General features: G+C 41.3%; 2 protein-coding genes across 2 annotated transcripts in view; one reads left to right on the forward strand and one right to left on the reverse strand.

Annotated features, from left to right (window-relative positions):
- Positions 1-1,007: 1,007 nt before the first annotated feature.
- AAGAB (alpha and gamma adaptin binding protein) lies at positions 1,008-22,315 on the reverse strand. Its single transcript, XM_087745455.1, has 10 exons — positions 22,193-22,315; positions 14,432-14,622; positions 13,371-13,467; positions 12,495-12,584; positions 10,067-10,150; positions 5,234-5,316; positions 4,427-4,520; positions 3,517-3,621; positions 2,955-3,004; positions 1,008-2,430 (listed from the first exon to the last, which is right to left on the reverse strand). Exons 1-10 carry the CDS (start codon positions 22,263-22,265, stop codon positions 2,353-2,355), a joined length of 945 nt encoding a protein of 314 aa, XP_087601581.1. The 5' UTR covers positions 22,266-22,315; the 3' UTR covers positions 1,008-2,352.
- Positions 22,264-22,784, forward strand: part of IQCH (IQ motif containing H) — a 71,681-nt gene continuing 71,160 nt past the window's right edge. The window contains exon 1 of the mRNA XM_087745458.1: positions 22,264-22,512. Coding sequence (XP_087601584.1) covers positions 22,264-22,512 — 249 coding nt within the window. The remainder of the gene's footprint in view (positions 22,513-22,784) is intronic.

Below are 22,784 nucleotides of genomic sequence, written 5' to 3' on the forward strand. Positions count from 1 at the left end.
CCAAACTAGTATCTGTGCAAGCCTTAGGCAGAAGCAACGTGGATGCCTTCCCTGCGGGCGGGGGCTATCAGGCCTAACTCCTGCTGCACCAGACTCCCTGTTCTTCCGATCAAATCACGCTCGCTTGTCCTGTCAATACTTGCCCTGCGCGTTCAAAGGCTTGTTCTCGTCACCGTCTGCACCAAGAGCTGTGACTCTTTGCAGGTTATATTTCCTATAGCACAAATCTCCTCCTCCTGTTTGTAACAGGCTGAAGTGTGTTCCCCAACGGGTAATTCTGATTCCTGGGATAAGGCATCATTTATGGGAATTTAGGTGCTACTACCTTGTAAAAAAGGCAGCAAAGAACTTACTTGATTTTAATTTGTATAATTTAAATAAACTGTCACATACGTATCACATGTATAAAGAATTGGTTTTATGAAGTATTGAAGTGCATTATGTTCTTCACTGCGTTCAATTAATCTACTCTGCACTTTTGCCATTTATCGCTATTGCACAACAAATACCTAGAAAGGAAAAAAAAGTCTTCAGCTACCAAGAAGCAAACACGGAAAACTGTTCCCTACTTGGAAGGAACCACCTTCGGTTCTTTGTTAGAGCTCTCTGTGCCGGGGAAAAAGGGGAGGAGATGGCAAAGTCCGGGCAAGGCCCGGCAGCTGCTTTGTGTCCCTCGGTTCAAGAGGTGGCCCCGGTAGCTGCGGTGCCTTCAACGTATCCCTGTCAAAGGAACGTTTCTTCTTAAAAACAGGTGTTTGACTACGGCGGAGCTACTGCTCGGTCTTTGTATGAGAAATGCTTTTCAAACCGCTAACAAGGCTTCAGTTCTATTTCTTAAGAATTGAAAACGCTGCCGTTTTTACCCAGGAAATGATTTACAGCATTCTAAGCAGCCTATCATTTTAGCTTTGCTGAATCTTAAAAGGAGAGGCAATGGATGACAAGAACCACTGTGAAAGTGCTTTCAAAATTTGAAGCTGTCAAATAATTTATGGAAAGCCACTATCTCAAGACTCACGAAATTTATTGACACGAAAAAACAGACATTGGGAAAATTAATTTCAAAATTTCTAAATAAGATTGCTGAACACGGCCTATTTTCAGATTGATAAGGAAATGCTCTTGGGGAAAATACATGCTGTTTCACAGGGGATGGCAGACAAGCACTAGAGAAGGCCTGGTTCTCCAGCAAGGCATCTGTCGGCCACGTCTTTCCATTGATCTGCTGACTGTATCTCACAACCGACTGCAGCAGAAAAGGAGACAGGATGGCATTTGCCTTTTCTCCTCTCTCTCCCTCACCAGCCTACGTCTTCCTTCTTCTTTTCCTAGCGCTTGCATGTTTACACTCACCAGTGGGTCTGACTGTGTGACTGTGCAGAAGACGACAACGTATGAAATCTAAGGACAAACGCATTTTTTTCTAACCCTTGATACCATGAAGCAGCAATTTGAGACTTGTACTCTGGTGCCTTCTAACGAACACACAGGAGCGTAAGGCTGTAATAAAGGCACCAGGTGACGGGGCGGGGGGGTTGGAAATCAGAGCTTTTCTCTTCAGGTATTTAGGACAGAATCCACCAGCAGAAGGTCTGTGCATTCTGCCAGGCCTTGGAGGCCAAGCCTTGCAGAAGGTTTGGGCAGGGAACTTCACCCCTGGAACAGCAGCAAAAATCTGTCTTGCATTTAATCCCAAATTTAGTTTCTAATGGAAACCCCGGGAGTGTGGCACAACACCTGACTTGCCAGGGAAGGACCACATACTTACACACACAAACAGAATTCAAAGCCTGTGGGCCATTTTTAATAGCTTTGGCACACAGCAGGATTAACCTTGCAGCCTTGGCATAGCATCCCACAATAGGGTACAATTCAGCAGCTTTCTCTTCATGGCTCATATAAATCTGGTTTGTTTTAACTAGTAAGTCAGCTATAAAGCTACATAAAAACATCAAACAGGCCTACGTCTAAAATGTTGAGTTTAGAATTAAGTAGTCACTTAACAACCACCAGCCATATGTAGAAAGACAACTGGTAGTAAATTTGTTTATTTAAACTCCAAAGAGGAAACAATGAAAATGTTAATTTGAAAAATGTAAACTAATTATTATTTCCTCTAACTGCATGCATCGCCTTCCAAAACTCTCTGAGAGAGAATAAATGAACAGTCAGACAAAACCACTCTAACCATTAGGTGTTGTGGAATGTGTTACTTACTTACTACAATGATACAGCAAAGCCTTTAACCAAAGAAAGCAACTAAAGCTAAATGGAGCTTTTCACAATAAATGCTCGTTGCAGGAAAAGAGCGCTCTTTTAGGATTGCTCTGTCGCTTACAGCTACCGCAGAACTTAGTTTTCTTCGTCTGAGGAGAGACCTTCAATTTCATCTCTGTCTCCTCCGATTGCCATCCAGAATGCTTTGGCCACCTAACAGTGGAAAAACAGATGGGACAGGGAGAAAAATTCCCCTCAAATGACTGAAGATTTTGGATTTACCATCCAAAAAATAGAAACTGAGCAGCAGCTAAATCTAGCAACCATGTCTCTAGGTACAATGCTAATCCTCTCTGAAGTTAAGACATTTCAGCAACACAGAGGCAATAATTTAGAATTCATGGGAGGCATATATGATGCAAAACTTGTGCTAATTAAGGCATGATTAAATTTTCCTTGAGATCAAGGCTTTTTCATTGACTTCAGTGGAAGCTGGCTTACACCCTCAGTGACTGCAGGGCCTTCGTTTCAGAAATTTTGAAAGGGGAAAGCTTTTTCTGGTGTTTCAAAATGCCAGGTTTGTTATTCAGTTCTTGGGCGATACCAGACAGTCTTCCCTGGGACTGCACGGTTTGTTCTTACTGCTCTTAACACAGGAACTCTACAAGAGAAGTAACTATGGCTTAGAAGGGAAAACCCCTTTTTTAATAACTTCAATGCCAATTTCAAAACCTCACCTTTTCGGCGTGCAGTTTTCTTTGTTCATGAGGCAACGTTGCAGCTTTATCTGTGAAAAAGAACACGACTTAGGTTGGCAACCTCAGGAGTGAGCAGGGAGAGAAACACCTATTGCAGCTGGTTTTAGGGGACTACCAAGAAACTAGTTGAAGATCGTAAAAAAAGAATCTTATTTAGTAAGAGCAATTGCAATTCCCGAACACCAGAAAGCCGATGCTTCTGAGCACACTGGATTTCATCTCAAACGTTTGTAGCTTTAAACGGCAAGAGTGGCACACAGTTGTAGAGCTAAAAAAAAAAGGCTTGCTTACAGAAAACTGCGTAGCATCAGTTCACGGTGGACAAAATCAGCGTGACAGCAGTCAGCTGAGCAATATCTACTTCTTTCAAAAGCACTGTCAAGGTGAAGGGCAAATTAATGAAAAGATCAGCTACTTATAAAAAACCTCAGACAGGAGAACAGGAATTTGTACAGTCTTCCCAATTCACACACTGGCTTTCATGCCTTCGAGTGATTCGAATCAGTGACATAGCTCAGGACGTCTCTCCCTGGTACCTTACCTTTCATTTCTTTCAGCTTTGAAAACACCCTTTCGAAGTTCTCCAGGTCACCATCTCTTGTGGTTAGGCTGGCTAACTCTTGAATGTCCACATCTAACATGGGATCTGAAATAAATGCATATAGGTTGGTTTAAAGTAAATTATTCGGTTTTGTCAGCAGGTATGAAAGCCTTTCTAATAAAACCAGTATTTTAACATCTGCAAACCCTGTTTGCAACGCCATAGAAGGGAAAGAAACATTTAATTTACTGATTGCTCATACAGACAACTCATGGCATCATTACAGTGGTAATTAATTTTGATACATTACAGAGAGTTTTTGAGTTCATCCAATATTTAAGGTTTCTTGGTTATTATAAAATGATCTGTCTAGGAACAGCCACGGAGTAAATTAAAGAGTAATGAGACTATGCTTAGACTGCAACTAACAACACCCAACCTTTAGAAAATCTCCACATAAAACTTGTAAGAAAGTCTCATCTCCTGGAATGGTGCAATTATTTAAGGACCTGTAGCTTAAAACACCTGAACCTCTTAGGACTGACCCAAGTAGAGTGTGCTTCATTCGCCTCCTGCTGGGTCAAACTGTAATATTTTTCCTTGCAACCATAAAGCTTGGAACTTCGTTCTTATAAAGATGTTTCTAGATAGACACAATATACACAATACGCGCATCAGAAAATTTCACAAAGTCAGATCTGAATGTTTCCAGTTGGTAGTGCTGCCAGGGCTCTGTCCCACCCAAACCTGGGCCCATTTTTTCAAGGAGGAGAACCCTAAAGACTAAACAATTAGCCTCTGCTGGCTCTGCCAAGCGCATTTATGCCATACGTTTCATTGAGAAAAAGCCAGGGGCTTTCTGGGACCATCCCAGCCAGGGGTGCCTGCTCCAAGCAGAGGGTGAGCTTACCTACAATGCTGTCCATCTGCAGGCTGTTTGTGCTAGCTCCATCTTCTCTGTTGTCTAAATGGGCTTCTTCTCTGTCTGCTGATGATGGATTGGACTGTCAGGAAACAAATAGATATTAGAGTATAATATAATTGTGAACCTAAAAAGCTCACCAGCAAATCAGGCGCTTCCTGTTTTGACTTCAAAAGCTTACGCTTTATCTTAAACTGTTACTGCAAAACCTGTACCACGTATATTATAAAAAGCCACTTCTGCAACACTGTACGTAGGTGCTACATGCTTTTCTCTGATAGCTTTGCTGTTGTTTTTTTAAATAACACTATCAAGTGATAGTTTTTGTTTTGCACAGAACGCTGCTCTTGGATATTAATGAAAAACAACATCTCGAATGGAGCTTTTAATAATCTTTCCTCGGCTCCAGTGGTTCGTATGGGGTAAAGCATTTACGCAGTGCTGAAGTCAGTGCAATCAACACCCAACAGCTTTCCACACTGAGAACACAATCGGGCATCTCCAGGTAAAATGATGAGCTCTGAGGCCATGTCCTGAAAGACAGCAAGCTCACAGCCATGAGGTGACAGCTCCTAGGAACAACTGTCTCAGGAGGACTTGTAAGAAAAATGCAGGTAGATTTTCAGACATCAGAAATGTTTCTTTAACATACATTGCAAGAGGCTGTGAAGCATCCCTTGAGAAAGGAGGAAAAAAAAAGAAAGCCCCCCCCACCACCCCACCAAGTGTGACAATAGGAAAGAGCAACGCAAAAACAGTATGAGCAAAGAACAAGAAATAGGAATTACTGTTTACTTCTGTATCTTGGTTCTCTTCTGACCCAATGCTACAGTTCGCACCTGCTAACGTACTGAGAAGACCAAAGCCCTGGGTCCTGTCTGAAAACAAAACAGCTGTTAGCTGGACAGAAAACGCAAAGTTATTACAAATGGTTGTCACTGCCCAGATGGGATAGAGAATATTTCAGGGAAGGCACACACAGCACCCTGTAAAACTGTATCAGTGCACTATTTTAAGCAGAAACTTTTCACAGTCTCTAAGCTTTTTTTAAAGTATACTAACAACATTTACTGCTAAACATTACCAACAGGGAATAGATGTGTAAGCCACAAGAGGTGTGAGCTCTTTTTTCTTCTTATTTGAAGTCACTGCTCTGTCAGGATTTGGTCTGGCAAATCTCTTCCGATTCCAAACAAGGCGGTTTTCAAAATGCAGAAGCAGCGTTTGCTGTTACTGGCGTTCAGCAGACCAGGTTTCACCGTCCACGGGAAGCAGCACTGAGATTGTGGTTAAATACAGGAAATGCAACGAGTGCTTTTGCTTATACAGATATTGTCTACATAGGTTGAGCGCTACAGTAATGGCAAAGGCAACTTTAAAAATATCTAATTTGGAATTCGTGGAAGGACCCAGCCATCAAATCCAATGTTGCTTCTCACTGCAAGGTGCTTCGGGCTTTCCACATCTGCTCACCTACTGTGTATTTCAATGGTATTTGAAAAAGTTTTAATTCAAACCTAAAACTAAACAATCATCTTTTTTCATCTAAGAGAATAGCTACAGCACAGTATTTTAAAATTAAACTAACTGTATTTTTAAAACTTTATTTTTTTACATAAAAATGTATGCATAATAGGTGATATGATGGGTTGGGTTTTTTCTAAGCCATGCTTTCTGCTGGCCTTGCGTTGAGTAGTAAATATTTGCAGTTACACAGAGGACTCGGGAGATTTTTCTGAAAATCATAGTATTTAGTCAACTAAAAAAAAATAGTATTAAGTTATCATACTACAAATAGCCAGGAAACAATGACCTGTGCCAGAAAAACAATTAAGTTTACTTTAAAAAAAAAAAAGTGTTTTAAATTAATATTACACTAATGACTAAGCTCTAGACTCAAATGTTGAGATGATGTCATTTTTACACACGGTCCAAATTTACTTGCCATTTATACCAAATTTCATTTTGAAGAGCTGAATGTGTAACTAAAACCATCAGCTCTCTAGAAAACATGTAAACACGTCTCCATTAGAGAATGACTAAGACCTCATTTCCTGGGTAATAATCTTCCCTATGTACTTACTTAGGCCCACGTGTGTCCTGTCCCAGCCCTTTTCTCCCCTCGTACTCCCCCCAGCAGGTATTTGTTTCAACTGGCTCTGTTTTCTACAGTTTTACTGCTTTAACGGATCACTCGCCAAAGGTTTGGGAAGAAATGATTCAGTCGAGCCGAATGAATCGCCTTAAAAAATGTTCAGTTGCAAGGCATGTGAAAGCCCGTGAAGTCTGCCAGCTAAATTAACAGGCGTTTGCGTGATAAAAGATTGGGACTCACAACCCAAAACAAAGCGGCTTCCCCATGTTTCAGCAGGCTGAGCAAAGAGCTGTCTTCAGAGAAGCTGTAAAGATGAACATTTAGCCAATTTCTGAGTCATCTGAAGCTAGATTGGACTCTGCAGTCCAGCATGTACTTGAGCGAGAACATTCCCACACTGGCAGCGGGGTGGATGAAGTCACCTCATCAGGTACCTCTTTCATATCGACTAGCGTTCATCCTGTACAGAAAAATGACAGGGGCTCCATCCCGCCCACCACCACACGCACAAAACCTCAGCCAGCGTAATTACAAAATGTTGTCCTAGTTAGAAAGTACTGGATTCTACAGCAGGGATCTCTGCAAAAGCAGCCATTTGTTTCTGGATCGGTGGTTAGGGAGGTGGTAGACATAACACTTGGTTGCAGGCACACCCTTGAAAAAGCCTTCCTATAAACTCTTTTTATTGGATGTAAAAATTATTTCAACTTCTGGGTGCAATTCAGGAAGCGGGGGATGCCTTACACAGTGCTCTGACAGCAGCAAAGCCAAAAATTATCTCACTCAACTTATTGCAGTGGCTGCGTTATGATGGAGTCTCTCGAGTTTCACAGGTGTCACTCATCAATAGCCATGGAGCTCTGGTACGCTGTTGTTCTGAGCATGGCTTCCAGGCTCGTACAGGCTCATTTCATCGCAAAATGTTTTCCACTGTCTTTATCTGTTATTCTTCCACAGTCCGCCTCTAGCTGACCTGTGGTGATCCTGACTTCCATACAAAATTGGAATTAAAAAGTCAACATTCATAATTTGTTTAAATAACTAAGTTTAAACAGTTCCCCTAAATCAGGCTCATTCTTTGCAAAGAGAGCCAGGCTCATTACTGGCCCCACCCTCGGGAACCAGCTTCAGCTGGGACCACTGAGCACGTATTTAGGCAGGAAAGTGGCCAAGGAGCCTCTTCCAGAGGGCAGTGAATTGTTTCTCCTCTTACTGTCTAGGTCACCTGGCTTTGCTCCTGAAGGGACAGCTGAAGACAACCTTTGTGGGGGTAAGATGTTTGCTGAGGAACTACTGTGCCCTGCTGCACAAGGGAAAGAAAACCACCTCATTCTCAGATTAAAGAGAGCTCTGAGGCCTGGAGAACCAACAACTTTACACCAAGTGCAAAAAGAAATTGCCCTCTGGAGACTCTCAGGTAAGACTGCTTGTTTTTCTTTTAGTAGAGACAATACTGCTTTATTTACTCTCAAAGCATGTGGTATTACTCGATGTAAAAATGTTTATAATTCAACTATGCTATATTTAATACCTGTTTTTATGAATTGGTGTGAGAATGAATGTATTTAATGGTTAGAGGAAAAAAAATCAAAAGGTCAAGAATTGTCTTAATAGGCGTGTGAAAAAACTACTTCACAACTTAAGAACTGTGTTTAAGGTAGAACCCCTTAAAATAATATGGGTTTAATGCTTGTACTTGAAAGTCATTCTTGCTCTGTCTGCGAACTTAAATTCTCATACAAACAGATAGCTGAAGTAAGGCAGCGCTGTAACATTGGCTTTTTGGATGGCTACACTTAACAGTGCTATAAGCCTTTACTGCTACACAAACACCTTATACTCTATGACAAATCTTTGCGTGAAGCACGACTGCATAGTTTCTAAATGACCAGCAGTTATAGTAATTCAGTAGAAAAGCTACAGTTTGTTTTAGATGGTGGCCAGTTTCCAGGATCAGGAGGAAGTCGAAAACAAAAAGATACATTACAGGTTGTAAAAAGTTTTATTTTAAGTAAAATGAGCTCAACGATTTCTCTTTGAAGGCATAGTCAGCTGCAACAACTTCCAAATATAGTTCTCTTCCTGAGGGGTTTGTAGTAACTTGCATCATTGCTATGTGGTTTCTGTGCTGCGGAGATAGAAACTCTGGATTTTCAAGGAGCCTGACCTTTACAGAACACACTAATGATGCATAGGAATTTCCCCCCCACGAAGACCTGAACACGTGACTAAGTTCTGTTCTTCTGTAATGTGGCATCTGTCAAATGCAGGAAATACACTGTTAAGAAAACAGCTTTAGTGCTAGTGAGAGAACTTTACACCATCTCAAATGGGTACCAATTTTTCTACAATGGTTCCATTAAGTTAGAACCAACCTTAACCTCATTCTGATGTGGTATGAGAAATACTCAGAAGGCTACCCTAAAGAAAAAAATAAAAAAATATTATTGGTTTAGTCATTCTCATCCTAGTTGTACTGAGTCCCAGTAACCATCTTGCAGTCACAGGAACTAGCAGAAGCCTCTCAGCACTTGAAATCATTACCAGTTAAAAGACGTAGTAAGGAAGAAGCCGCAACAGCGGAAAATTGTCCATTAGGGAGCAGACAGACATTGGAAGGCTGCTAGTGGGATGAGACTTTGTGAAATAAGAAATGTAAGGCCAAGCACTCCACAGGAGTTCAATCTTCCTACATTTCCTGCAACAGCTTGTGTTATTGGAAAGGTAATTAAAGGAATGGAATAATAAATGGAAGTATCTACACCTGCAGTAACTCTGGGTTAGCCACAGCGTTTCCTTTTCTAATGACTCTAATCCTAAAGTGATTTTTCCAAAATTCTAACTGTACCCGATGATCAGTTATCTGCAGGAAATTATCTGGGGTTGCCTCTGTTTGCATTGTTTTCAAAAAATTCTGTGGCTTTCATGTACTCAAGTGGGGTTTTCTGTAGGGAAGACAGTCCTTCTTGCAATGCACTTAGTATGTCCTTCAACAGACATTTGAAATCACTTCTTTGCCAAATCTCATCTCTGCACTTGCTATTCTCATCCCTGTTTTAAATATTTTTTTTTCAAAAAACTATAACAAAGTTGGAATTTAACACTCGCCTTCTACACTAAACTATGTATCAGTTTTTAGACCGAGCTGATAATGACTAGCTGTTTGCTGCTAGAGTTTGGTGGAACAAGCTTTCATTTTTCATTGAAATTTGAAGAGTTAGTGGAATATTTAACTGAAGTTACCGGTAGAGAGCAAGTCCGAGTACAGAAGGAACAGGAACAGATGCTGAAACAGGAATAAATCTCACCCACTGCCTGTAGGTTTCCCTGTGTGTCAAGGGACAAGGAAAGCAATACCTGAAACCCTACTGTTCCATGGAGAAGGTTGAGGGGTGGTCTAGTTCTCTTTGTACTGATGCAGTGGCAGTAGTAGTGGCACTGCGGCTGCTCAGTTTAAACTTTTGCTAAAAATACTAAGCCCTCTAGGCCTTGCATTCTCCAGAATTCATATAAGAGGAACCTGTGTTACATACCGCTCTTCATGACTACGTTGGACCACACGTTGGCATTCAAAGCTTGCACAATTCGTTTCACTCCGGTTGACTCTGGAAAGTCATCTAAACCAAAAGACAAAGCCATTGCACTCCTGACAATTAGACCAAAACCCATTACGTGCCTGAAAGTAAGAAGGTGTGTGTCTGAATCCCTGTCCTATCTTACCACAATCAATATACGTTTTGTTAGGAAATGCAGATTTCTTGCCTTTGCTTCATGAGAGGCCAAACCAAAATAAATGAATGCCTCGCTTCTTGGCCAAGGCTTCCAGCTATTATGAACTGTGAGCTCACAGCCTTTTGTAGAGAGATCTACATTCTGAGTGGCCTTTTGTTAAATATTTAGCATGAGGCCTACGTTGTTAAATAACATATAAGTAAATTTAATAGTAATAGACAATTTTTAAGTTGCCGTTGCTTTTACCCCAAGATCTTTTAGAAAGCTGTATGGCATAAAAATAGATGCTAGAATTAATTTTCCTTCTTTTAGAAAGTAAAGGACTTGAGGCAACCATTTAAAAAAGGTGCGGTGCTCGTTAAAAATGAAAATGATCGTTGTAAAGCTATCTTCACAACATCTAACTCCAAGCGTACCAGTAATCCTGTGAATTACAGTAACTTGAAAGACCCAGGAAAGCATTATTTGGACTTCAACTTATTTACTGAATAGATCTGATGCAACTTTATGAAGTCAGTTTTCCCATTTTCTCAGTTTAGTCAGCTTCCCATGTTTGTGCAGGTCTCAAAACAATAGGGAAAAAAAAACCCAAACCCTTTGGATACAAAAATGCCATTGCTTAAAAATCAAACTCTTCTAGGATGACTCAGGGACAGGTGTAGTAATTGAAACTGCCTTTAATAATTCATTTAAAGCTGTCTATGACCCCTTAGATCAAATATTTTGCCCTCTACGACACTGCTGTTTGGTTTTGTATCAGTCTCACTATCGAGAGTCTCAGAGTTCTTGTCCTTACTGCACAACTGATTGCCAGTGTAGTCATAGCAAGAGGTCCGGTTCATTTGTGATGAGCTGCCAGAAATGTCATTATTTTTGAGCAGATGTCGGCTCAGTATGTTTACTGCATCGATTTTATCTTTTGTAAGTAATTCATACAGCGTGTTTATGGGGTAAATATGTTAGTAGAACACATTTCCTTCTATGCATGAGTCACAGTGAATCAACTCCCATATTAAAAATCCAGGAAAGAACATAGATCTTAATGCTCCAGAGATTAACATCCTGAGCTATTATTATTCCCATTACTTGTATTATTTAAACAGTAAATAGCTTGTTCTTTACAACAATTATTCAATAGAAAAAAACCTTGACTTAATGTTACTAGTATTTCCTTTTAAAGCACTTCATAAAAAAACTTTAGTCTAAGGGGTATCCACTTCTGATTTTTCTGGTTTCTGTAAATCAGAAGTATGTGTATCCCTTCCTGCCTGACTACTGAAGTGCCAAAAAGAAATGTATCTTTAAAGACATGGTGGGGGGAGAAGGCGTGATCTGAGCTACTCAAGACACACAATTTTTATCTAGGCCTTTAAAGCAGGGAAGGAGTGGGACTTGAGTTCTAGCTTAGGCCTTTAGAGCAGATTGTTTTTGGTGAGAGCCGTGTACTTGGTGAACCTGAAACAGAGCAAATGTTAGTGACTAATTCCACTCAAGCCTGGAAATGGAGTCAGTTATCTCATTTTGGCTCTACAGAGGTAAGATGTAAATACTTTTTTTTGTATCACTGAAATGAGGAGATAAGGCTGATGCTGATAAGGTTGTCAGGAAGTGCATAGTCACTTTTCAAGAGTGGAACATCACACATCACACTTTTGACTTTGCTTGATGGGTTTTTTCAAGCTATAAACATATGGTCAGCCAGTGATTTTGAAACTGGTTTATTTCCTGTGTAACACTGCATGCAATTCTAAAATGTTTTTAACCATCTCCCCTTTTCAGCCTATCGTGTCACTGTCTGAATAATGTCTATCTTCCCTTGGTATGTACAATAGTTTTAAAAGTATTTTTTAAAAAGACAAAGAATTTTCCTGCCCTTGTGCATATTTCTGGTGGTTGTTTTTTAGATTTATTTCCAAAGTGGAATATAAATGCTTCTCATCTATCAATACAGTCCTAGGATTAGTGCCAGAAAAAGGAGCAGATATTATTTTTGTGTAGGTACTACATAAACAGCAGCTGTATTTGGGAGGAGACAAATGGAATTTCTTGGAGGAAATAACCTCCTTGTCCTCCTGACCTTTTATAGCTGAGACTAAGCCTCACCAACTGGGAGCATTCCATGCTGTAATCATGTAGCACATAAATAAAGTTATGTCCCTTGCAATTGTTTAGAAGATATTTTGGTATGCTTTTTCATTCTAAAAATTAAAACAGAAGTAGCAGTCCTACCATCTTCATCAGGCAGTTCCTCGGGGTTAAGTTCTACCAGTTCAAAGCCATGCTTGATGCACCATTCTTGAGCTTTCTGTCTGTTAACACCTAAAGTTGGGAAACAAAAATGCATACTAAACATACACATGTGAGACCAATATCAGCAGTTGAATCTTTAGCTGCATTTCATTCCCTCAGTTGTTTGCTTATTCTGGATTGTATGGGGAAAAAAGTATATAGTAGCTGGCGTGGGTCCTCTGTTCACTTTGAATTTGATTCCAAAAGCTCCAGAGTTAAACTCCTCCTTTGAATTGTTTTTTTCAAATATCATACAATCAAATGGCTTTGCAGTGGGTACTCAAAGGGAAATGAAAGTGAAGTGCCACAGTGAACGAAGAGTTCTATTAACTCTAGGTTTGAATCTGTTGAAAGTTACAGGGACGTATCTGCGCCTTCCAGCTTGCTGTTGTATTGCATGTACTAATCTAGAATCAAAGGAAACATGCGTATTTAATGTCCAAACGATCAAAAAGGATGAACGTACTTTCCACTGTAGTTAAGCAACCAACAGTCATCCTCATTCTTCACCAGAGAGGATCATGCACACCCAGTAATATGAATGCCTTTTCAGTTACCTTGCACTGCGTGCTGGCATACTAGGAATGGGATACGCAGAGCTCATTTTAAGCAAGCTTGTAAAAATCTGATTCAGTTTTAACCACAATGAGCTTAGGACTCTTCTGTTTCTGGTCATGAGAGTAACCTGGCTCTTCTCAAATCTCAAGCCCAGTCTGACACGTTTTGAGAAACAATTGTGTTGATTTAACTAGAAAATAAATTATTAGGCAAGGTTAATAACTCTAAGTCAGTTTGGAACTTCTTTGGGTTTCGTACCATTTTCAGATACTCTGTTGCAAACCAGGATCATGACTTCTGGTAACCACTCTTCTGTCAGGGGAAGCCATTCAGAGACACTATCAAGTCCAGATTTCTAAAGGGGAAAAAAATGAAAGTTCTTTGGAATACATCCTCAAATACTTCAGTTTTTAAACTAGTTTTAAATCATTAATAGTATTAGAATAAAAGCAATGAGGGAAGGAAATACGCTAGGCTGCATATCAAGTGTGTTTAAGGCACTTGTGTTCTAATCAGAGTAGTTGACTTATACACAACTTCCTTCTGATTCTTGACTTCCCTTACAGATGAGTTAATCCTACTGCCTTGGACCTCCCTTTCATGTTTAATATTAATATCATGCCATCCTAGTGTAGATCAAGAAAGATTTTTACTTAAGGCTAATCATGAGTATTTAATTTTGAGCATCTCTCTGGTTCAATGTGCAGCTACTACATCTTCTACGCTGAAGTGGATGTTATGGGGGCTGGTGAACTAATCCCATTGCTCCGGTTATTCTGAGACAGCCCTGAGATGTCTGGTTAAAGGTATCTTTGCAGAATGTGTGGTATGCATCCTTTCCCATCTGTGGAGAAAAACAGTTCTTTATTTAGAATTTTTTTTTGTCTCGGAATCTTTCTGGCTTTTGCTAAAGCACTGTTTTCAGTGCTGCCAGCTTAGTAGAAACAATTTTGGGTAAAATGATAGCACTGAATCTCACATTTAGCTCCCTCATTCTTGGCTATCCTAAAGCAGCCTTTCTGAACTAGCATCAGCTAGGAGTAAAGCTGGAGGTGGTGGGCTGGAGGAGGATTTGCCTAACTCAGTGGCATATTTGCATCCTGAAAACCTCTCTTCCAGCTGGAGTATAATAGTAAAGGGGAAGGAAACTACTTCCATTGTTAGCAGGCATAATTTAACATTGATCTACTGACAATTAATAGAACAGCCTAAAAGGAATGGGTGGCACAAGATGAAGAGAATATAATTTGTGGTTATCGCTGTGATAGGGCAAATATATCATACAGATAAAGCAATAGAATGAAGCAGAAGAGTCTTACTATTGTGCTGTCGAAGTACACAACAAATGCTTGCACAGATTCAGCAATATCTCCAGTAACAAGAAATGTGTTTGGTACTACACAGAGGTGAATGTCTGCAGAATAATATTTATTATCTATTGTCCAGGGGTAAAAATTAACTCTTCCACTTGTAGTTGCACCCACACTGAGGTCATCTTTTCCTGTGATACCTGTATAAAAGAAAACAAATGAGACATGATAAAGCCAGCATCAAGAAAATAATTTACCTAGAGAAGCTTGATACAATGCCAATACAGAGCCATCTTTACTTATATAATAAACAGTATATATTTAAGATCTTTAAAGCTTCAAACTCAATTTGTTACTCTGTCCTAGAGTTTTAGTTAGCTTTCAAAAGAGTTTAGTTTCAAAAGAGTTTATTATCTAGCTTTCAAAACAAAATATGGTACAGAAGCTCGTCAGAAAGCAAGCCTTTTTTCCTGGAAGTGCCTTTTAAAGTGTTAGTCTCAAACTCACGAACTGTAAACAGGATGTATAGAGAGAATACCTAGACTTTATTACAGCAGAAACAAACCTGGCATGTTTGTTCAGGTGTAAAGAACTGTTTGACTGTGACCAAAACCTGAAGGTAACTAATGAGAAAATAAACCAAGTTACTGCAATTCAGTTGTAGTTCCCATTAAATTCCACGTAGGAGTTCGACAATTAAAATCCAAGGCAGTCCTTTGATAACGTAGCGTTAAACACTGCCCTTCGTGTGCTGGTAGCAACCTTCACAGCGCACACTCCCACAGCGTGACAGCCACCTGGTGGAGTTGAATTATAGGTACTAGCAGAGCACCCCATCTATACCTTGCTGGAAAGGGCAGAATATCTTTTTCGGGCTGGAGAAACCTATGGACACTTGAAACCACAGGTCAATTGTACAGAAAATTGACTGAGTCATCTAGAATTTCCTTGGGCATCAGAAGAGTTAAAAAAAATGAAATAAAGTATATGGGTTGTCAAAGATCTTAAGGGTCATGTTTTAAAGTTACTGAGAGACAGTTCCTGGAGATGCTAGAACAGGCTGTTCCCCAAATAGTCTGGATGTGGATTCGAAATTGTATGTATCTTATCGCTAAAAAGGCAGGAAAAACCCATTGCCAAGGTTGCCCTAGAAAGGTTCAATGACTTTTGCAACTAACTGCAAAGTCTGAGAAATCTAGCTGGTGAATAAGCATGATGGACAAGGCAGCACAGAGGAGATCTAAACCAGAAGGATTATTTGCAGCACTAAGGAGGAGGACACAGGGAATCTGAGGGAGAAATTTGATCTCAGAAACAGAAACCTGGGAGGGAATCTCCTGTTCAGGTTTCTTACAAAAAGAAGGGGGGGGGGGGGGGGGGGTCAGCAAAAAAAAAAAAAAGCCACATCTACATGTTTTTTCCAGGTTAAGAAAGTTTGACTTTTTAATTTGGATGACAATAGTTTTCAGAGGGATTGGCCTTCAGTCAGAAGCTATGCTGTGATAAGACTATCCGTGTCACCTTGGGGCTGGGGGTGATGACACTGAGTCAATACCAAATGAACCCTGACTCTAAACTTTGTATTCTTAGGGCCCTAGCTTGTTCATATGGAAGAGACTACCAATACAGCTAACCAAAATCAGTAATCTTGAAAGATTTTCATTCTTTCAGTGTTTTTAATCACTCTTAAGCAGCACACACCAGTTCCAGTGGCACACAGAAGCAGTTTTCCCTTGCTTATCTTATAATAACTTGTATACACGGATCTCTGCTTGCCCTGCAACACTGCACAGTAATACTGCAGTCACTTTGCAGCAGGTATCTCTCTCCTGCTTGCATTAGCTCTGCTGACATGAAGCAAACACCTGTGCATTCATCTGCCAGGGAAACACAAGAAGAGCTTTTCAGTTAGTTTTAAACCCAAGCTTTTCAATTTAGGCTACACAAATAAATCAAGTCTACTCTTCTTATTCCCGCCCCCTGATTAATTGGTAAAACAGATCATCAAATGATAGCATGTCACGTTAAAAAATCTGTAGCTTTAATGTACATATTCTATCATAATAAAGCCACTTTGGTAGATGACAAGTTATTTTTTTTCTGCTTAAAACCGGAGCTTTCAGAAGGACTAGATGTTAAGTGCTATACTTGGTATAATTCAGTTTGGTAAACAGGACTCTCTTTAATACGTGCCAATCGCTACTAGACCAGGAGTTTCTTTTAAATGGGTATTAGGGCCAATGGAGGTAGCTTTCCCCCTGCTTAGATATAATGTGCCAAAATTATAGCAACTGGGAGAAGAAACAGGTTAGGCAGACAATGTCACTGTACATGTCCAAAACACAGGGATGCCTCGTCTTTCCGGAATTATCTGTTGCCTAGCTTTTCAAATGCAGGCATAATCTTAATTTTTTTGCCCTGGAAACCAGATGTTTTGTTTGGAGGTTTTGAATGCTGCATAAAATATGCTATAAATTTCCCTTTACTAGTGTTTTGACAGTTAAATAACTAAATAAAAATCAGTTCCAAGCTAACAGAATTGCAAGTCAATGCCACAAGAAGCTAAGAATAAAGGAGCCCATAGAAATTACTGAAACACAGAAAACTGGCAATAAGACTCAAAGCCAAAGGGAGGAAAACGGGGTGAGGAAAGGAAGTCAGTTCAAAAGCCGCTCAGTGAAGCTGGCTATCCTAGCAAGAATACAAAAGGAAAGAACTTCTCATGAAAGATTTTCAAAAGCTAATATGAAAGAACTTTCACATTTGCTTTGTAAGTGATTTTTTTTTTTCTTACAAGAAAGTTCACGGACAAATTTAGGCCTCAAAGTACTGCTAGAAGAATTGAGGCCATGTCCCATTTCATTTATGTGCTACTTGTTCCTGTATTTTAAGCAGTCGTCTTTCATCCCATTGTGCTTCTGATTACCCTTCCTTCATCCAAAGAGATTTTGCCAGTCCCCTGTGAAATTTCTCTCCCAGTAAAAATGGATGTTGCACACTAAACTTAAAGGACTGCAGGAACTTTCCGAAAGGATTCGGACTCGCTATGTCTCAGCCTGTGCGTAGGGTTGTAACAAATTACTGCAGAACAGCCTGATAACTCATGGCAGGAAACTAAATGCAGTTTGGGTATCTTGTGAATAGTGCTCTTCTACAAAAGTCACTTAGACCAATTAGGTTTGGGCCTTTAGAGTAAACAAGCAGAGACTACAAAAGAAATGAACACTGCAACTCAAACTGAGTTGTCAAGGATATATTCCATGTTGGAACTAGTTTTAAGGATTACATTACCACCTCTGGATTCCAGGAATTTCTTTCCAAGACAGCCTATATTTTAATGAAAAAAGTAAATTTGGCCAGAATAGTTTCATATCTAATTTTAGAGAATATTCGTCAGAATAAACCCCATTCACTTTTATTTGGATACAGAATAAACATCTAGAAAATTAATATGGCAAAAGGAGGTGGCTTGTCAAACTTATCTCCAGTGAGTTACTCATTTTTAATTTTAAACTCCCCAGCCATTGAAAGTGTCAGTGGTTTGCCATCCAAAGAGCCTGGAAAACCAACTGAGTCACTCTGACCACAACAGTAGGCAGACCTACTGGGCTGACTTCATTAGCTTGCCTTTTCATAGAGCAGAAGTGGCTTGTTTGGATGACAGGAATGCAAACGGACTCCAAATGCATCACTGTTAAAGAGTACTAAAAACACGCGTGGAAAAGTTCAGGCCACGAAAGAACATTGCTTAGTGTCATTCACAATCATGATTTAGAGTTCAAGGCCCTCTAAGAAATACTGCAACTACTAATGCTGGACACTTCTTTTACCGAAATAACTTTTACAATCTTACCAATAACTGCTGAATACTAATTAAGACATAATGTATTTCAGTGTCCCATAGCTCCGTATAAAAGCATTTTGGAGCAATAGAAGCTTCATCTACAGTGAATTATTTGAGGCTAGGGACCAAACAGACCATTTCTAAGCCAGCTCCAGTATCATCCTCGGGTCGTTACCTTCTGCATATGTTGGCACTACCCACCTATGCAACCTCCAAAGCCCCTGTACTAACGCCCACCTATCCCAAGATCACCACATTGGCTAGAGAAGGACAATTATCTTCCTCCAGTTTACCCCAGTTCATGACTCACTTTGCCCGTTTTCTATCAGAAAACCATTTCGGAACACAACAGCAACTGACACACGACATCAGTTCATGGCTCAGTCCAGTCACTGACAGTGACTGGTATCGTACAGCTCAGTGAACTTCCAAACTTCTGTGGAATCTGTCCAGAGAAAAAAGGGTTGGTTTTTTTTTTTTACTTCCAGGCAGTCAGTCGGTAGCTTATGTTTTTTAGCAAATTCATTAGTTGTGTCCTTTCTTCACTCACAAGTATCTATAATTATTAATAAATTGGACAAAATTCTGACCAACACTTTTGGAAATTAATTTCAGCTATTTACATAAATGTTTGCTCATTTTACTGATTTGAACTTGTTGACTTTTAATTTCATGAGCTTGCATACAGACAAGATAAGTGAAACTATGGTTCAGAAGACAAGGAAAAGGACATGGCAAAATTGTGAAACCTAACATCCGCTCCCTTTTTTGTAATACAGAGGCTTAGTAAGTCTTCTGTTAGTGCAAGGCAGCAAATACTGTTTTGGAAGGAGAACTGGAGACCAGAAATAATTTTTCAGAAAGGAGCAGAATAATAATAATCAAAGAACCAGATGTAGATCTCTTGCTGCTTGCTGCAGTGTTCCCTGTTCTCTAACACCCAACTCATATTTAAGCACTTCTACTATACTGTGTCTTTAACAGCAATATTTTTTCAGAATCATTACAATTCCTCTATGCAGTTTTTTTTCCCAAAGGGATTAAGGTATTGATCACTCTTCCTAGAGTTTTTTCTGATTGAATCCATGCTATAAGAACATAATTCAGTTTTCTACAATGCCCTAGATGATCCCAAGTCCTCTTTGTTGGTAGGTACACCAAGTAGTTCTCACATTCTGGGCCTTGAGAGCCACCTGGTGGAATACACCATAAAAATACTCCTGCAAACTACACAAGGAGTAAAGAGAACTCAGAATTATGCATTCAAGGTAGATATTTTGCTGTGGGGGAGGCGGGGAGTGGTAAACAGTCAAAAAAGGGGGGGGGGGGAATCACATCAGACAGAATTTATCTGTTGGCCAGCATTTTTAAAAACTAAATCTTATTTGCTCTTTTCTTTTGTGATAAATATATCTAAGACAAGAGCCAGTCCTATTCTGTGCATTTTAAATAGCTTTGTTTTGCCACAGTATCTAATGAAATAAAGCATTCAGGGCATCCCACAGAAACTTGAAAGAACAAAAATATATCTAGCAAATGTACCATAATAGTCTTCTCATCCTCAAGTCATTTCCTACTTAACAGGATGAAAACACTGGAAAAAGCCTTGTAATTAGCCTGGAAAGTTCTAGCAGGCAGCAGGAGAAATCTGTTCTCGTACACCTCCTAACAGCAGCTTCTTTCTACTTCTAGGTTTGCTTAGAGAGAGCATGTACCAGGGAAATCGAGCAACGCAGGGGCAAAAGCAGTGATAATACTGATAAGGGCTTTGTTTCATGTTTCTGTCATAGACTCAAAACCCAACCGCTACACGGATTCTACCCACCAACACAGTATGTAATAGCATATTTAACCATACATGCTGTATCTCAAACACTGTACTGCCTCGGAGGTGCTCATGTAATGGTCTTGTTCTCAGTGTTGAGCTAAACCGTTGTCAAATAATGCCTCTAACCTGCTGTGATGCTTTCACACTGCAAAAGCACAAGTTCTGAGAACTGCACCAGTGTTTTGTGCCAACCCACCAAAACCCTTTAGCCCAGCCTACAGTAGCCAGCCACAGCTGCCTTGTCCTTACCAGTATGTCCTTGAATGTTTTACAATGCTTGTTCTGCTTACGCTCCTGGATCTGATGTAATTTCACTTGCTATACAAAGCAGGAACTTAAAATTCTCATGGTATTTATTTTAGTAAATGATCATGTTTCTTTCAGGAAGATTTTAATGTCTTTTGTGGAGAAACCCAATCAGAAGACACAAAAAGACTATCTGTAAGACTCCAGTTTTGGTACTGGAAAACAGTGGAGGCCTAGACATTTCAAAGTAAGTACTATTTAAAAAAAAAAAATCTTAAGTTTTAAGATGTTTTCAGATTAAATAGCATTTCTGTGAAGCTTTTTGCTCACCTTTATTTATTTAATTTCACTATGAAAAATAATCAAAGGAAACCTACAGGAACTTTGCATAATTCCTTCTAATTTGCTTATACCTTCCTCAAAAATAAGCAACAACCAATAATAATGATCTTTGGTATGGAATCCTCAAACAATTCAATATCAACCCAGCTGCTTTGACAGAGTAGCCTTTGACTGCAGACCTTATACTGTCATTCTTGTTGCAAAATGTGGTTTAATAAGATGGAGGGAGCCAGTCCCTGGGGGCAGCCCTCTGCTTTATGAGGTCCTAAGTACGATCTCACTCAGAAACAGCCAAAAACAAATCCAGAAAAGGGGGTGGGTGTGTTGATAAGTTATACATCTTAGTATGCACATCAAAGTGCTCATGACAGTTCCCTAAAAAGCAAGGCTGTACTAACAAGTTGTAGTGGTAAAACCAAGATATAAACAGCTTCTTCCTGGAATCCCCCTGATTTTAGAATTACTAAAAACTCCACCAAAGTGTTCTCTGCCATCAGGTCTTACTCTTATGTTCCCTTTTTCAAGCCATAAAAAGGGGAACTGGGGTCCAGGAAAACCACTTCCTACAGAATGAGTTCTACATATTTCATACGGAGTAAGTGTAATCTACAATTCTGACAACTGCAGAAAGGAAGAATTTTCTAGCTTTCCCTTTTTTGTGCTTCTGCATTGGGACAACAAATGGTCTAATGCATGGAAGCAAGCCTGAGTAAAGCAAGAGTTCACCAGGAATTTTAGAAATTCTGCTATCCTTGAGGTCCAAGATAGTCTGTTCACTTTGTTAATGGAAAGATGAAACCAGAGGGACAGTATTTAGTCTGCTTTTGTTTTTCCCTTGCCTATGCTCCTGAGCCACTCCCGTTGCTCTGGTGTGCCCCCCTTGTTCTAGGGGCCAGCTGGGCCACTGACATGTCCCAGTGAAACAAGGTCATTTTTGCGCTCTCTGTGAACGACCAGAGTGGCCAGCAGCAAACCTCATGGTCTGACGAATCTGTTCTTCATTTGTTATTGAAGAAGGTAGTATTCAGCCTCAAAGCAATTCCCATGTTATTTAGTCCAGGTATAACTTATGACCGTTTATTCACACCTAAGACATGGCAAGTGGCCAGTGGGTAACAAAGCTTTTTAGGATGTGGGGGCTTCCTTTTTTTCCCTGTCGGTTGTGGTGGTGGTATCGCCTGCTCCCTGCTGTCAGAGGGTACAAAACACAACCGCGGCTCTATACAGTCTCTCTTAAACAGCTGATTTCCTTAAAGCTACAAGGAAGCCCCTGACGACCTCCTCGAGGGCCACAGGCCCGGGGGCCGGCAGGGGGCCAGGCGGCCGCCCTGGCCAGGGCTCGGCCGCTCGGAGGACGGTGCCCGAGGGGAGCACGGCTGCCCTGAAGGGCCGGCCTGGGGGTGAGGAGCTGCCAGGCCGAGGCCTGCAGTTGCGGGCGGGCCGGGCCCCCGCGGCTGCGCCCGTCCGGGTCCCGCAGCGCGCCGCCTCCGCGGCGACGACGCCGACTCACGTTTGACGAGCTCCTCGGCCGCGAAGCCGGCGGCGCAGCTGGTCACCAGCGCGAAGGGCCCCGCCGCCGCCATGGCGCCCGCCGCCGCGCCCCTTCCGGCTCCGCCGCTACCACCCGCCTGCGGGCGGCGGGGGAGGGAGGCGGCGAGGGGCGAGCCGGAGAGCGGGCTCGGCCCCCGTTTGACGTGCGCTTCCTCCCCCCCCGCGGCGAGGCGGATGGTGCGGTCCGGCCAGCGCGTCCCGTTGCTAGGGGCGAGGGCGGCAGCCGCCATGGCCGGCTTCGTGGAGCCGGGGCGGGAGGCGGGAGCCGTCCCGGTGCAGGTGGGTCCGGGCAGGGCCCGAGCCGGTCCCGTCCTTCCCCGGCCCCCGCGGGACCCCTGCTGCCCGGGGAGGCCGCCTCGGCTGAGGCGCGGGCGGCGCGGCCCGCTGCTGAGGTGGCGGGAGGGCTCAGCCCCGGCGTGAGGGAGCGGCTGCGGCGCCGCCGCTGAATTCTGCCTGAGGGGTTGGGCTTCGTAAACGTTGCGATTCTTAGCGTAATGCAACCTTGAACTTTCTTTGGTTAACGCAGTGTAAATATACATTTTTGACATGGG

Source organism: Nipponia nippon, unplaced genomic scaffold (assembly GCF_047370975.1).
Source record: "Nipponia nippon isolate SJK-2023a ecotype South Korea unplaced genomic scaffold, ASM4737097v1 scaffold_9, whole genome shotgun sequence".
Taxonomy (NCBI): domain Eukaryota; kingdom Metazoa; phylum Chordata; class Aves; order Pelecaniformes; family Threskiornithidae; genus Nipponia; species Nipponia nippon.

Coding starts and splice junctions, on each gene's coding strand:
- AAGAB (XM_087745455.1), bottom strand. CDS start 22,265: ATGGCGGCGGCGGGGCCCTTCGCGCTGGTGACCAGCTGCGCCGCCGGC. Junction 13,468..14,431: donor TGTACTTCGACAGCACAATA/GTAAGACTCTTC, acceptor TTTCCCCTTTAG/AAATCTGGACTTGATAGTGT. Junction 5,317..10,066: donor CAACGTAGTCATGAAGAGCG/GTATGTAACACA, acceptor TTTTGTTTTCAG/ACAGGACCCAGGGCTTTGGT.